This window comes from Xylaria bambusicola, assembly GCF_022495145.1.
Source record: "Xylaria bambusicola strain CBS 139988 unplaced genomic scaffold F5B22scaffold_7, whole genome shotgun sequence".
NCBI classification, from domain to species: Eukaryota; Fungi; Ascomycota; class Sordariomycetes; order Xylariales; family Xylariaceae; genus Xylaria; species Xylaria bambusicola.
In genome coordinates, this window is record NW_025953560.1 from 475,921 (window position 1) to 489,769 (window position 13,849).

At 48.1% G+C, this 13,849-nt stretch overlaps 4 protein-coding genes and 3 non-coding genes across 7 annotated transcripts; 2 read left to right on the forward strand and 5 right to left on the reverse strand.

The window, feature by feature from the left end:
• Positions 1-9: 9 nt before the first annotated feature.
• Positions 10-2,095, forward strand: F5B22DRAFT_594479 (actin-related protein, ARP1 class). The gene is made up of 3 exons (XM_047974051.1): positions 10-727; positions 788-1,558; positions 1,640-2,095. The coding sequence occupies exons 1-3, from the start codon at positions 419-421 to the stop codon at positions 1,700-1,702; spliced, it is 1,143 nt and encodes a 380-aa protein (XP_047833896.1). The 5' UTR covers positions 10-418; the 3' UTR covers positions 1,703-2,095.
• A 583-nt stretch (positions 2,096-2,678) lies between these two features.
• On the reverse strand, positions 2,679-3,703 carry F5B22DRAFT_508247 (uncharacterized protein). The gene has a single exon (XM_047972503.1). It carries the CDS (start codon positions 3,259-3,261, stop codon positions 2,836-2,838), a length of 426 nt encoding a protein of 141 aa, XP_047833897.1. The 5' UTR covers positions 3,262-3,703; the 3' UTR covers positions 2,679-2,835.
• A 2,494-nt stretch (positions 3,704-6,197) lies between these two features.
• F5B22DRAFT_t49 lies at positions 6,198-6,299 on the forward strand. Its single transcript has one exon. It is a non-coding gene; the product is annotated as a tRNA-Ile (tRNA).
• An 882-nt stretch (positions 6,300-7,181) lies between these two features.
• Positions 7,182-9,471, reverse strand: F5B22DRAFT_508277 (uncharacterized protein). Its single transcript, XM_047972504.1, has 3 exons — positions 9,425-9,471; positions 8,155-9,352; positions 7,182-8,098 (listed from the first exon to the last, which is right to left on the reverse strand). Exons 2-3 carry the CDS (start codon positions 9,184-9,186, stop codon positions 7,460-7,462), a joined length of 1,671 nt encoding a protein of 556 aa, XP_047833898.1. The 5' UTR covers positions 9,187-9,352; positions 9,425-9,471; the 3' UTR covers positions 7,182-7,459.
• Positions 9,472-10,216: 745 nt separating this feature from the next.
• On the reverse strand, positions 10,217-10,324 carry F5B22DRAFT_t53. The gene has a single exon. It is a non-coding gene; the product is annotated as a tRNA-Leu (tRNA).
• Positions 10,325-10,371: 47 nt separating this feature from the next.
• F5B22DRAFT_t52 lies at positions 10,372-10,443 on the reverse strand. The gene has a single exon. It is a non-coding gene; the product is annotated as a tRNA-Ala (tRNA).
• Positions 10,444-11,604: 1,161 nt separating this feature from the next.
• F5B22DRAFT_661270 (uncharacterized protein) lies at positions 11,605-12,740 on the reverse strand (the record flags this gene model as incomplete). The annotated part of the gene is made up of 2 exons (XM_047980355.1): positions 12,226-12,740; positions 11,605-12,116 (listed from the first exon to the last, which is right to left on the reverse strand). Exons 1-2 carry the CDS (start codon positions 12,611-12,613, stop codon positions 11,605-11,607), a joined length of 900 nt encoding a protein of 299 aa, XP_047833899.1. The 5' UTR covers positions 12,614-12,740.
• Between the last annotated feature and the right edge of the window lie 1,109 nt (positions 12,741-13,849).

Sequence of the window (13,849 nt, forward strand, 5' to 3'; positions counted from 1 at the left end):
CCAGAGTCTGCCCAGAGCTCCTGAATCCCAGGCATGAATGAGTAGGCGCGTCGCCTGTGATTTTGAGCTTCCACTGTTGTTGGATATACCTCCTCCAGGCCCTGTACCCAACGTCGCTCATTTCCACGCGGCGTCTTCTCTGTGTTCGTTGCATTTGTGTATGTGGTACATGTTCTTTGCGAATAGCTCCGGCAACACGAAATTATATACTGGTTGAGCAGTTTGGGATAGTGACAACTATAGGCCACTCGATCATTACACAGGTTGCTAGTGCCGAATACGGGCACAAACAAGCAAATACAGGCATACGACCGATCCCGGAGGGTCAACCAGAGAATAAGATACGAGAACTCGATCGCGAGGGCGAAGGCGAAAAGGGAGAGCTGTAGTGGGCGAGGTGGCCTAGACGTCGACCACGATGACGGATTCCCTACATAACGCACCCATCGTACTCGACAATGGCTCTGGTACCATCAGGGCTGGCTTTGCCGGCGACGATCTACCAAAATGCTACTTCCCTTCGTTCGTAGGACGTCCCAAGCATATGCGTGTCCTCGCCGGCGCCTTGGAGGGTGAGGTGTTCATTGGCCAGAAAGCTGCCACCGAGTATAGGGGGCTGTTGAAGATACGGTATCCCTTAGAACATGGTATAGTCACAGACTGGGACGACATGGAGAAGATATGGGAGTATGTGTACAGCGAAGGTCTGAAGACAATGAGCGAAGAAGTATGCTATAATCGTACTACAAAGGAAACAGAGAGTCACCCGGGCTGACACGATAACTAGCATCCTGTTCTCCTGACCGAACCACCACTGAATCCTCGAGCAAATCGTGATATGGCTGCCCAGATCCTATTCGAAACATTTAACGTACCTGCGCTGTATACATCAATCCAAGCCGTCCTTTCTCTATACGCAAGTGGTCGAACTACAGGCTGTGTTATGGATTCTGGTGACGGTGTCTCTCACGCAGTACCTGTATACGAAGGTTTCGCAATTCCAAGCTCAATACAACGCATCGATGTTGCCGGCCGCGACGTAACAGAATACTTACAGACCTTACTACGGAAGAGTGGTTACATCTTCCATACAAGTGCGGAGAAGGAGGTAGTGCGGCTGATCAAGGAATCCGTCTCATACGTGGCGTTGAACCCGAAACAAGAAGAGAAGGACTGGGCAAGCACCAAATTAGACCAGGGGAAGACAGCCGAATACGTCCTTCCCGACGGGAATCGCCTACGTGTCGGCCAGGAGCGTTTCCGCGCCCCAGAGATTCTCTTCGACCCCGAAATCATTGGCCTCGAGTACCCCGGCATCCATCAGATAGTAACGGATGCGATCAACCGGACGGATCTCGACCTGCGCAAATCACTCTACGCCAACATCGTGCTCTCAGGCGGGAGCACGCTCACAAAGGGGTTCGGTGACCGGCTGCTGAGCGAAGTGAAGAAACTCGCTGTTAAAGACATGCGCATCAAGATTTTCGCCCCGCCCGAGCGCAAATATTCGACTTGGATCGGTGGCAGCATCTTGGCTGGGTTAAGCACATTTAGAAAGGTATGCCTTCCATCCATAGCCTATTTCATGAAATGAAACCACTCCCCAAGAACGCCTACTGACTATCTATCTACACCTTAGATGTGGGTCAGCATCGATGACTGGCACGAGGATCCTGATATCATCCACAAGAAACTTACGTAGACGAGCTATTTTCACGAAAAAAATGCAAATCCGAACAGAAAGAGACAAATTTCGGAATCCCTAAAAAGGAGGCTAGGAATCTCAAAACCACTAGATCCGCGCTTCTCACGTCCCCCAAACGGAACAGCTTCATTTACCCTAGACACCTCATCATGTCTTGTTACGCGGCTGTATCCCGCATGTAGTAAGAAAGCCTGGAAATTATGTACAAGTGGCATGAGCAAACAATTTTTTCTCCTTGGTGGAAAGCAGATGACATCTTCCTAGAATGGCGCAGGCGGGTTGGGAGGGCGGAGATGTCGAAATAGTACACGGAGGACGGATAACATAGGGTGAAGAAAGAGAGCGAGAATCATCGTAGGTAGATGAATGATACCCATTTGTTGAGCGTGATCTGTGAGCTCCTCGACCTAGTGATGACAACTGTCAGACATAGGAGTAGATTATCCATTTCTCCCACGCGGTATGCAAGGTCGGTATTTCTGCAGGTATGTAGCCCCAGCTTTCATTAGAGCATACAGAAGTGGGATTCACTTGCTTAAGCACAGAAGTTTTATGTACAATCACTTCATTGCACTCATTGCTTGTGATGAATGTAATTATTCATTTTATTTTACATCTCTTGCATCTGTCTATCTGATTTCTTCCAAAGTTCAGATCTCGATGTAGGTATTCTTCTTTTGCTCTTTGGAGAGAACACATTTCCCGGAATCTACCAGCCGGGAATACGACCAAAACCATCCATGTACCATCTTCAGTACAGGTATTCCGTCGCAAAAGTCTTGGGGGGTATATGAACAAGTCCCAATTTTCCTCCATTCCAAATCAAAAGATGCCCGCTCGCTGATGGCCAGAGATAATCAACCAAAAAAAGCCATATTAAATTCCACAAAGTCAAAAGAAAACTTTTCCGTCATTCCTTTCATCGCGAAGTCCTAGTCGTCGTCCATGAATTGTCCCACCCGTCCATAGCGCCGTGCTGGTGTCGTTTGTTTTGTGTGATGATGATAAATAATGTTGAATCCAATGCAAAAGATATAAATAGTGAAGTGGAACGCATGGTAGCCCTCTTCCCATCAAATGATGGATGGACTAGTAATACAATGGTGAGAGAGGGCCTGAGTGAAACACATTCACCGGCGGCTGAAAGCAGAGCTCACGCGCTCGATGAAACCGCCAGATCGGGAGCTCGAGGTGGAGCTAGATGAGCTGCTGCTGTTCTTTCGCTGAGGGTTGGGAGATGCGGCGTCGAAAATGTTGCCGGCGCCACCCCGGCCAACGTGGCCGACACGCTTCTGCTCCAATTGGCTCTGCAGCTTGAATTCCTCGTCGAACGACATCACGGGTCGCTTCTGAGAGACGCAGGCATTACCAGCGCCGCCTCGACCTGAGTAGAAGTTGGATGTCGAAGGTGGCAGCGGCTTCGATGTAGTGGTAATGCCGCTGGCCGGTGTGGTAAGTGGTGCGCGGAAGTGGTTGCCCGCGCCGCCTCGGCCTGAGTGTATGTAGGTGTTCTGCCTGACGGTGGGGTGAGGCTCAGCAATAGAGAATCGAGGCATTGTGATTGAGTTGTAGGTAATAATATGACTGTCCGTTGATCTTTGGTGACGAGTCAAGTTTACTTGCACGATAATGTTGTGTTGCTGTTATACACTTCTTGTGTTGTGGTCGATGTTTTACGGTTTTCTTTACTTCTTACTCTAGCAACAGGAGGAGAGACCTACCTGGATGGGAGGGGGGCTTAATATATCCCATCGTGAAAGTTTTGATTTGTAGTGTCACGGGTGGGTTTCTCTTTGTCAAGGTTACAACTTCTTGTCCAACGGATTCGAAAGGATCCAAGGTTCCAAAGACGGTCTGCCCCAAGCCAAAGCCGGGTGCTTGGCCAGGAAACAGATCGTGTCACACGACGCGTGTGTAGACTGTACTAATGGGGCAAGTAAAGCCCAGCTTGAAGAAATTTGCTATGACACCTGCGGTGGACACAACGAATAAGTGACCGGAAATGTTGCCACGGGGCAGTGATGACACCATTTGCACACTATATGGCTCGGCTGCCGAGGAGAGGGAGAAAAATCCAGAGAAAAAAAATTGCAGGTGGAGGTATCGGTAGTCGACGGTAACGGCGCTTAGCAGTTAACGGCAGAGAAGTGGAATCTGGGGTAGCCGCGTGATGGGGAGACTAACGAGGAATTAGCAAACAAAGAGTTGTTGTTACGAAATCGGTTCTTAGAAAGAGGATCATGGGACCGAGACAAAAGTTTTTGATAGAATAACTATTACCCCATAGTTTGCCCCTGGACAGAATTGGTCTGGCGCTGGTCAGATCCTTGCTACCCGTTAGGGCCGCGGCCAAGCCGTCGCCTCAAAATCAGCGAATGCGCGAGCGTGAGTGGCCAGTCGAGGCCAGCGGACAACGTGCTGTCTGCGAGGTCCCGGGTTAGCCTGATTACTCTGCGGTTTTGCTATGGCCGGACAGGTGGTGACGAGCAGACGGTGACTATGACTAACCTGAGATGGCGCAAGAATGATGAGATCGATGCAACACTGGTCAGGTACAGACACTCGGGAATGCGTCTCTATGCGTCGCAGGTACTTTGTGAATTCGGCTAAGTCTCTCGGTCATTGCTGATGATCAACTGTGACAAATCTCACCATCTGATCTGGATCATGGTCTGTCACATCAATCACATCAATTATGGTGTTGTCGGCATCATGTCTTCCTTTGCCAGAGGAGGCGACCCGAGACCACCCATCCTCGGGAAGCGAGGGAGCCTAGGGACGCTACCTACATTTCTTCGCCCAAACATAGGCGAGGATAAGTACTTCGTATGTTTGCTACACCGTAACGCTCATTGTCGGATACCTATTCCAGATTGCGTATGTGGTGGCACAGCAATGAAAGCGGTTAAGATGCCCATGACGGGAGTGGTTAGAAGTGCCAATCATGCGAGCAGCCGATGTTATGCGTCAAGACGTGCAGGCCATCTCCGAAGGTGGTGCGTACAAACTCGATGCTGGGAAAAAAAAGCTTGGCCAGGACGTCGCCGATCTGAGCCGAGTACGTAGGTACCTACCTATACCTGTATTACTCTGACGTACAGCGCAGTAGGCGCCTAAGTACAGTAGATCCAGGTACCTACCTGTCCAGACCCTACCTAAGGTAAACTGTCGAGACTGTAGCCAGTACAGTGGAGATCTAGGGCAGATTTTGCTGGCTGGCTCGGCTGGGTCTTCTGTCAAATTCTAAACGCCCGACATCGCATGCTCCAGCGAATTCTTACGTGAGCCAAGTGCTGTGTTCTTCCTCGTCTCAGAAAATCACATTTAGATCTCACGGTATCAACACGCCACATACTCGTTGTGTCCCTAGTGTGTATTGTAATAATAGACATTACCCTTCTTACATGATGTGTCTGTCTAAAACACTTGACTCAACGGTAGGAAAACTTTCTCGAGTCTGGTGAGGGAAAAAAAAACCAGCTCTTGCCTTCAACCTCGGCCTAACTGGGGTCACGGGTTATACCATTTCAACTGGTTCAGCTATTCAGCTAAGGACTTGTCCGCCTGTCTCTCTCTAACCACAGCTGTTTCTGATGGTGATTGATCATGATCACACACACATTCTATGTAACGTGACTGTAATGGTAGACGCCTCGGGAAAAGCCTATTTCCAATAGTAATAATGGGTACATATGTGCGGCAGAATTCAATCGCCGCGTCCAGCTGAATCGAATACTCTTCGCCTTACGAGGCTCGGCCGATCCCGAAGCCGCGCAGGGTCTACTGACAAGGCTGTCCTCAACACCACCAATTCTTTCACATAGTCTGGCCATTACCACACCAGCTGAAGTCATCCATGTTTAATGTTCTATCTGCTTTTAAATATGCTTTTTTTTTCCTCCTTTCTCAAATTATTGCCACGCACACTACCCTCGGAATATCAAGACGGCAAGCTGTATGTCTCGGTTAAGAAAATTACGTGACCCTTGGGTATCGACTCCGGTTCGAGTTTGATAATTACCATCTCTTTTTAGATCCTAGTCCAGTTAAATACTATTTTAAAGGGATCTATTGCATGATACGCATACACAGCTATTTGAACCTTACATCAACATACACATAGTAGAAAAGTAACGTCTCCTTAGCTGGAATGATGACCGCCAGAGAATAATATCTTGAATGTTGTATAACTAAAGGTTTTCAGGCCCATATAGACCAATCTCTTGAAGAGTATGTGCCCAGTAACAGTGCCTCCAGTTATATCCACGAGCTATAAATTTAATCACCTCATGATGTAGATAAGTAATTAACACAATTTCAAACGAAGTCATGCTTTCCGCGCAGACTTGCGACTAAGGGAAAGTCCCGAGTATACAGTTTTCCGCTAAACCGGCCCCATAACGGATGAGCCCTAACCATACCCATATTCACCAAGTTTATAATTTGACAGATATTGCACAACCTCCTAACCAACCCCCCTAAGATCCATTAGGGTCCCATAGCTCAGTTGGTTAGAGCGTCGTACTAATATTATATCTTCATCTGTATAATATCGGTAATGCGAAGGTCGTGAGTTCGACCCTCACTGGGACCAGGCTCTTACTTTTGCCCTGTTGGTATAGAACTGTCTTTTTTGCTTGAAGCTTTTGGTTGTTGTGAGCTTGCTTGTATATATTGGGAACAGCTGATCAGTTTTGTTATATGGAGGGATCTACTGTATGTGGAGTAGGTAAGCATCTAGCCAAGATTATGCACAGGCTCTGCACACCGGCCATGCATGATAATACCTTGCTTGCATGTCGATAGGAGGATTGGAAACAAGAGTTATTCATATACGAGATACTATGCAGAATCAAGCATATCCACCGACTGTCGGTTATACCTATTTACATACGATTGGGTCGCTTGGGCATCAAGCAAGCGTATGGCCTTGAGAGGTCATTAGCAAGCTACGTGCCATGGGTCAAGGAAGGCGATCTGTTACATGATTGCAGAATCGAATGTACCCAGGGGGGTTAGTTGGAAGTAAAGGTTGTAGCAATTCGTGATTTTCGAGACACAAAAGGTCTACATCTTTTTCGGAATGTAAGGAGACATCTAAAGTCTTGCATATGAATAGAACTAGCCTTTCTTCTTTGCGTGTCTCATTAAAGGGCCCATGGGCAGCGTGCTAAGCCTCGGGTCTTAGGAGATATGTTAAATGAAATGCCTTTTACCAACAGGTCTGGAAGGCTTCAGTCAGTGAGTCAGTCAGTCAGTCAGTCAAACAAATTACCATCTCTACTAACTTGGATGCTTATCCATTGCTGAGGATATGTTTGATATGCCATACTTGACCACGAACGCCGCACCTTGAGTTACTTGTGGAACCCGTTGATACAAGACTCATCGATCACATATTGACAAAGTACGTACTAGGCACAAGATATTACTTAACAATAATCCTCAAATTGAATACTTATGAAGAGGCCGTGGTAGGTAACAATCTGTATTCGGCCTTTCGCGTGTTCATTCATTCTATGCCCTAGATTTCACCATCCCATCTCAATGGTCCCGACTCTCAGTATCAGAATTAATTGCCTCTAGCAAGCAATAGATACAGATGAACACACTCAGGAGAGAGGCGACGAAACATAAAAGGTTTACTAAGAGAGAAATTCACAATAGGAGATAGATGACAACCTTCATATGCCCCAAACATCTGCCCAAACACATTTAAGTTGGAACGTCTGCGCTCCAGTCTGAGCTGTTCACTTATTTGGTAACGCCGAGACAGGCGAAGTACTCCTTGAAGGCGCCGACCTCGATGGCCATGACGCCCTCGCGGTCGCAGAGGGAGGCGGGATGCCAGTACTCGGGCTCGACACGGGTCAGGACGCCGCCGTAGCTGGTGAGACCCTGGGGCTCCGTGACACCCCACGGGTTGCGGATGATGATGTACTGCTTCTCGCCCTGGCCGACGGACGACCACCCGAGCACCGAGTAGGCGTGGTTGGCGACGAGGTTGCAGCCGCGGTACATGCCGCGCCCAGTGGCGTAGGTAAAGGCTACCATGGGGCAGATGGTGCGGCGGTTGACGCTGCACATGCGCACGAGGCCGATGAGGTCGTTCGCGCTGTGCCTGGAGGTGAAGTAGTACTCGGGCTCGCGGCCGTTGATCTGCGCCATCGCCTTGACCGGGTCACCTTGGTAGATCTCAGTGATGTCGACGAAGTCTTCTTCGTAATACGAGTGATCAAGCTTGTTGGGCTGGTCACCATTGCCACCTCGGATCCACTTCGCGAATGCCTTCTCGTACAGCGATGGCCAGATTGCTAGCCCGTCGCTCGAGCGACAGTACACAAAGTCCTCGCTAGAGTTGTTCACGGGGACGTTGTAGTCAACTTCGACGGTCTAAAGGCTAAAGTTAGCAATTCCTGGTTCAATGGGGAAATAGATAGTATACTAACGTCGGTCTTGTTGTTGTTGCGTCCACCCTTGTCGTGGAACTTGACGCGGAAGCGGTTCTCATGATCTTCGAAGTCAATACGCATCATATGGTGATGCAGGTTCGTGTTGCGGTTGATCATAGCTGGGTCAGACCAGAAGACGGAGAATAGCGCTGCGACGAACCAGCTGTTACCCATGGCGCCCTGGATCGGGTCATCGAACTTGCGCATATGGCCGAATTCGCGCATGTCGTGGAACTCGCGTGATCTAGTTCTGAAGTCGAAGTGAGTGTTATATTCAGAGACTAAGCTTCGTCTCATGTTCCGCATGATGAGAACATCGCGAGCATCACGCCAGGAGCTGTTGGGGGGAGTGAACGACTCCTTCTCTCTTTCCTCCCGTCGGAAGGGCAGGCAGAAATCATTCATTGTTCGGGTGACCTCTCGATTGCATACAGTCCGAGCAACGTCGTTGGCATGAAGGATGAGATGGAGCTTGTTGTTCATGATGCCCGCTCGCTTGATGCGCAGATTGCCAATCTCCTTCATGCCGACTTCCTCGAGGTCACCGAGCTTACTGAGGCGGCTGAGATCTGGGGTAACTAGGTCCTTCTCGTTTAGGATCTTCATCTCCCCTTCCTCGAGTCTCTCTGCCTTGCATTCTTTCTCGTTGAGCTTCAGGCCGGCGTAGAGCACAGAGTGGTGCTTCATGTCGAAGAGCTCCTCGTAATCGGTCTGAAGAGTATCTTGGAGGACGTGGACAGCAGTGACGGAGTGGCGATCGATCTTGTGACCGACCATGTTCTCAGCAAGAGCGAAAGGGTTGATACATCCAACACTGAGGTCCTCGGGCTGCGGGTCGGGTTTGGGCCCCTCCTGCTTCGCTTGAGCAGATGCTCGAATGTCGCTCAGATCGTCGTACCCTTCAGAAGTGGGTCGGGAGCGAGAAGGCAAAGATGATGAAGGTCGCGGCAATTTACGGCCCGTGAGTGCCTCGACAATGTCATACGGGTCGAGGGTTTCATCCTGACGAAGGTTTCTGTAGGTAACCATATTGAAGGTAGGCAACTGTAGTGTTGTACTAGATTTCTAGATATAAGCAAGTTCTTGAGAGTCTATAGCGAGTGAAGTCTTGAGGACTGTGGCAGAAGCTGGCTCAATCTGATACTACTGCGGCTCTTTATATAAGATCTTTGCAACTTCTTGGTTCCGACGGATACTGAGCAATGGAAGAATGAGCTTCTAATATACACCTTGATGGCCCTGAAATCTCTGCAAGGGGGGTTCTTACTGAGCTAGAAACCTAGATACGAGGAAGAAACTCGACAATTATGCATGCTTTTCCGCATGCTTGTTGCTCAAAGCTGTGTGACGCGGTCTGACTTGAGCTATGCATAAACCCTAGAGAGTCAAGTCTAGTGCACATTCCCCTCATGTATTCGGGTTGGCGTTTTCTCCCTTCTAGTGAATCAATAATCAACCACCAAGTCACTAACGCTACATTGATGCTATTCTGACGGAGCTTCATTCTGGTGGACAGTTGACATAGGGTTTAAACGTGTCTTCTGTGGTCTGATGGTTTAGACTTCTTCCAGCCGGTGTATTCCTTGAGACCTGTCTGAATAAAGCTTCTTTGATGCTGGACGTGACAGAGATGGTCAGCCGAATCGGCGAGAGTGGATAGACTGTTTATATCACCTTGCAACTGTATGTATAGGATAGGCTCGCACTCCTATTCGAATAACGGTTCTTTTGGTCTAAAGCTATACAGGAGATGACCAGCAAGGTCGAATCTGGTGGCTGACGGGTTGATGCTACCATCAAAACGTTCAACATATGCCTTGTCAAAGGGGCCCTAGATGAAGTCATGTTTGAACCCGTACGCGTCTAAGTAAGGAAGGGATGCTTTCTGGGGTAAAAAATCCAGTTTATACAGCTGCCGAACATCGCTACCTCGCTTATTACAAATAAGAAAAAGGCCATGGATCATACTTATGCTGTATACATGTATCATCTTCGAATGTCCATTCCAAAAGGACTACGTAGCTGTAGATTGATTAGGTGGAATAAAAAAGCGACAATCTGAGAGCCGCAGGATTCGAACCTGCGCGGTTTCCCACTACGGAAACAGAGTATAAACCTAGTCTATAGACTCCTAAACGTAGCGCCTTAACCACTCGGCCAGACTCCCAAAGGTGTTGATATTGGTATCAATAGGAGGAATTGAACCTCCACAGCTGGACTCGCGGGGAATCGAACCCCGGACCACTCCCATGCTAAGGGAGTATTATACCACTAAACCACAAGCCCGTGATTTTTGATGACGGCAGTGGTTGATAAAATAATTTGTATAGATCCCCTGAGGCACAGGCGACGAGGATTGGCTTGTTGAAGTTGGAGTTAAGACCTCCTAGAGTCGGATTTTGGGAGGAGGTGTATGATAGGTGTGATGTAGGTATGATGTAGATAGGTAGGTGTGTATACTTAGGCAATGCACTTGCACTTTGTTGTGTTCTTGGCCCGGCCGCTTCTAATACCACGATGCGTTGAATACTACCGTATGGGATTATGGGGGGTCTAGAAAATAATGTTAAAGATCATTTTCAAAGGTGAAAACCATTTTCAAGAAAAAGGGTTGCAACTTTGGAGTAGGCCTAAAAGGGTTATCGGTACAGCATAATTTTCACTTTTCAAAATGATTTTCGTTGAAAATGGTTTTCGTTCAAAATGGTTTTCATTCGAAAATGGGCTTCAATATAATAGGTACATATAAAATATAAGGGTTTTATATATAAAAGTATTGTACCTATTATGTCCCCCAGTGGCTAGCCTTTGGGATAGCGACTAGGCTTTTGGCACCTGGAAACCCTTGCCATAATCACTTTCCAGACCCCCCTTTTCACGCTACGGTAGTCACTACCTAGCACTTGCTTTGTCGTCGGTTTTCCAGCTGTGTAAGCAGTCAAGCGCATATGCAGGTACATACTTAGGAAGGAAGGACGGCCAGGATTCACTGCGGCAGTTGCACTGCTGTTGGATTCCAGTGAGTAAACGACGAGACATCAAGCTCGTAGCTTACATCTATGATGATATTCAGAATCTCACGATGATTACTACCTATGCATGTAAAACAATTCATCACACGTCATCATATCCTCATATCTTTTTGCCCTTCCACAAGGAGGTGTCTTCATTCCGAGTAGGTAGCTGGATATGCTTGCTCAACGAGTTGCATATACGACATTTGTTCTGAAGCCGTAGGAGGTGGCTAGGTAGCAAAGACCATGACGCTACAGATGATCGGGTAAACTAGGTTGGCTTCTGCCTACGTTCTTAGCTGAGATCCGTGACATAGACTTTTCCCACGCTGGAGATGACCCTGTCCAAATGATCAACATCTGGGGAAAACTATGCTGCCTACTATGTAGACTCGAAAACCCACCCACGCATTCTCTCCTCCCCTATCTTTCTCTACTCTCCAAATTCCTCAGCCGAACCCTCTTGCTTTTCCTCTAGTTTCGGCCTCTTCCTTTTCCTCACGGTCCACAAGTCTGGGGTGACGTCCATGGTAGACACCTCATTGCCATCCTCATCCGACGAAGACGTGGGCTCTTCCATAAAAGTGCGCTTCATCGGGATCTTAGAAGGAGGGCTAAGCGACTGCTCGGACCCATCATCTTCGACGATGCCTTTGTTCCCACCCTCAACACCTCCTCCGTCGTCGTCTTTTTGGGGTGGTGCTTCACCGAGTTCCCACTGAGGCGGTAGTCCAGCGCGAGCTTGGTAGGCTCTCCTGAGTACTGTTTGAGTAGCGGCATTGATATTCTTCCATTCCGCTAGATTCTCCCAGAACTCTACCTGCACGGCTTCCATCTCCAGTTGCTTCGATGCTCGCACATGTAGCGCGCTGGGATAGATGTAGATTCGCCCGAGGTTGTCGTAGATCTTGTCTGCTTGCGTGGCTTGGCTAATCGCCTCGAGAGCTGCAACATAGCCTTAGTAAGTAATTGCCATCTCAGTATATATGGTATCTATTCCACGAGCCGAGAAAGACACGGCGAGAAAGCTGAAACGAAGAAATCATCTACTTACTTAACCGGTCAAGTCTCTCGACTGCGTAGGCCGTGGGGATGTTGTTGACAGGCGATTCCAAGACATCCATTTCCACGCGATACGCGAAATCCCGCGCGTTCCAGCACGCGAGCCTGCATTGCTCAGCTGCAGAAATTGCAGACTCTAAGTCTTCCCCTTTGCGGCGGAGATATAAACTGAATGCCCGTTCTTCAAGGTCAGGATCATCTGAACTTGAGCTAGAGCTTGAGACCGGGCTAGGTTCTCGTCGCCGTCTGGATCGCCTTCTTAGGGCCCTATTTTCGGAGGGAGATGGTTCTTCCAAGATAGACGGCCCTGGAGTGTAGCCTGCTATGGCGGCCAACCCATGAATGGCCATATCAGATGTGCTGTCTGTGGTGTTGTCCATGGTATTTGTTGCTCGATCTCTCTAGCTCGTATCGTTTGTGGCGTTAGCAATCTTGCTTTACCTACAGGACCGCGCTCCCCCTTTCTCCTCTTTATATTAGGAATACAACACTAGCAAGACCAAGGTCACACCAGTTTGGTAGTTGGTAGATTCCGTGAGCAAATTCCATGGCAGTGCGAGAGTATTCCAAAGACCCCCCTGAAACCTTGTTAAACGCCAATACCAGGAGTGACAACGGGTCACAATTGAGTTGGCGTAGGCTGGACAAAGGTGTCTCCGCCAAACTCGTTTCAGCGGCAGCACCTATGCGACTCTAACTTCTTTGCTGGCTCTTTATTTTCATGATAGGTATCTGCCACATACTCACGCACCAACAGGCAGCAAATCTAGAATGATCAGTGTCATCGGATTGGTACCTAAGTAGGCAGCCTTGCATGCTCTACTACACATGTCTTACGCGCGCTGAAAACCTTTATACGCCCATGCAACTGGCCTACTACTTTAGACATATTGTCTTGTATGAGATGTCAATAGACACAAAGCATGTGATTTAGTAATGAACAGTAAGGTTATAAAGACTTCGCCTATATGAGACTACCAGTAATATGAGACATATTGACGGGCAATGGAGATTAGGAAAACCGGCCGAATTCTATGTAGTGGTAAGGGCCGTATGGGCCTTTATAGCTATAGTAGATCATTATACTGTGATAGGATTAGTTCCGAGCCTGCTGCCAGCTTCTGGTATAGTATGGTTCATGAAGGAAGTATTACATACATAGCAATATTTTCCGATGTCTTAAAAGCACTGCCATCTGGATTCCTGAGATGCAGGGTCTTTTTTTCCCATTCAATGTCGTGCTCATAGCCGTTCATCGGGTTTAGAACGTTTAGCTCGGTTCTATATGTGTATTCTCTACCGGCGAGGACTACGAGTTGCTCATTGGGATATTTAGTCACTATATGGAAAGATGGTCATTGATAGAATATTCAAGGATTCGCAAGCACACTGGGACTGCACATGCCCTAAAGACGAACCGAATGGAGGCAATTAAAGATGCCTGGTTATTAAAGCTACCTATACAATTCAATGACGCTGCGCTGGCTATATCATCGTCACTTTCTTTCCGAACATACAACAGGTATTTCCAGATGCTGTTTGCTTATTGCTCCCATCCACCGAGGAGTCAAACTCTCCCAAATTCAGCGAGGTATCTCAATCAACGTGTCATATCG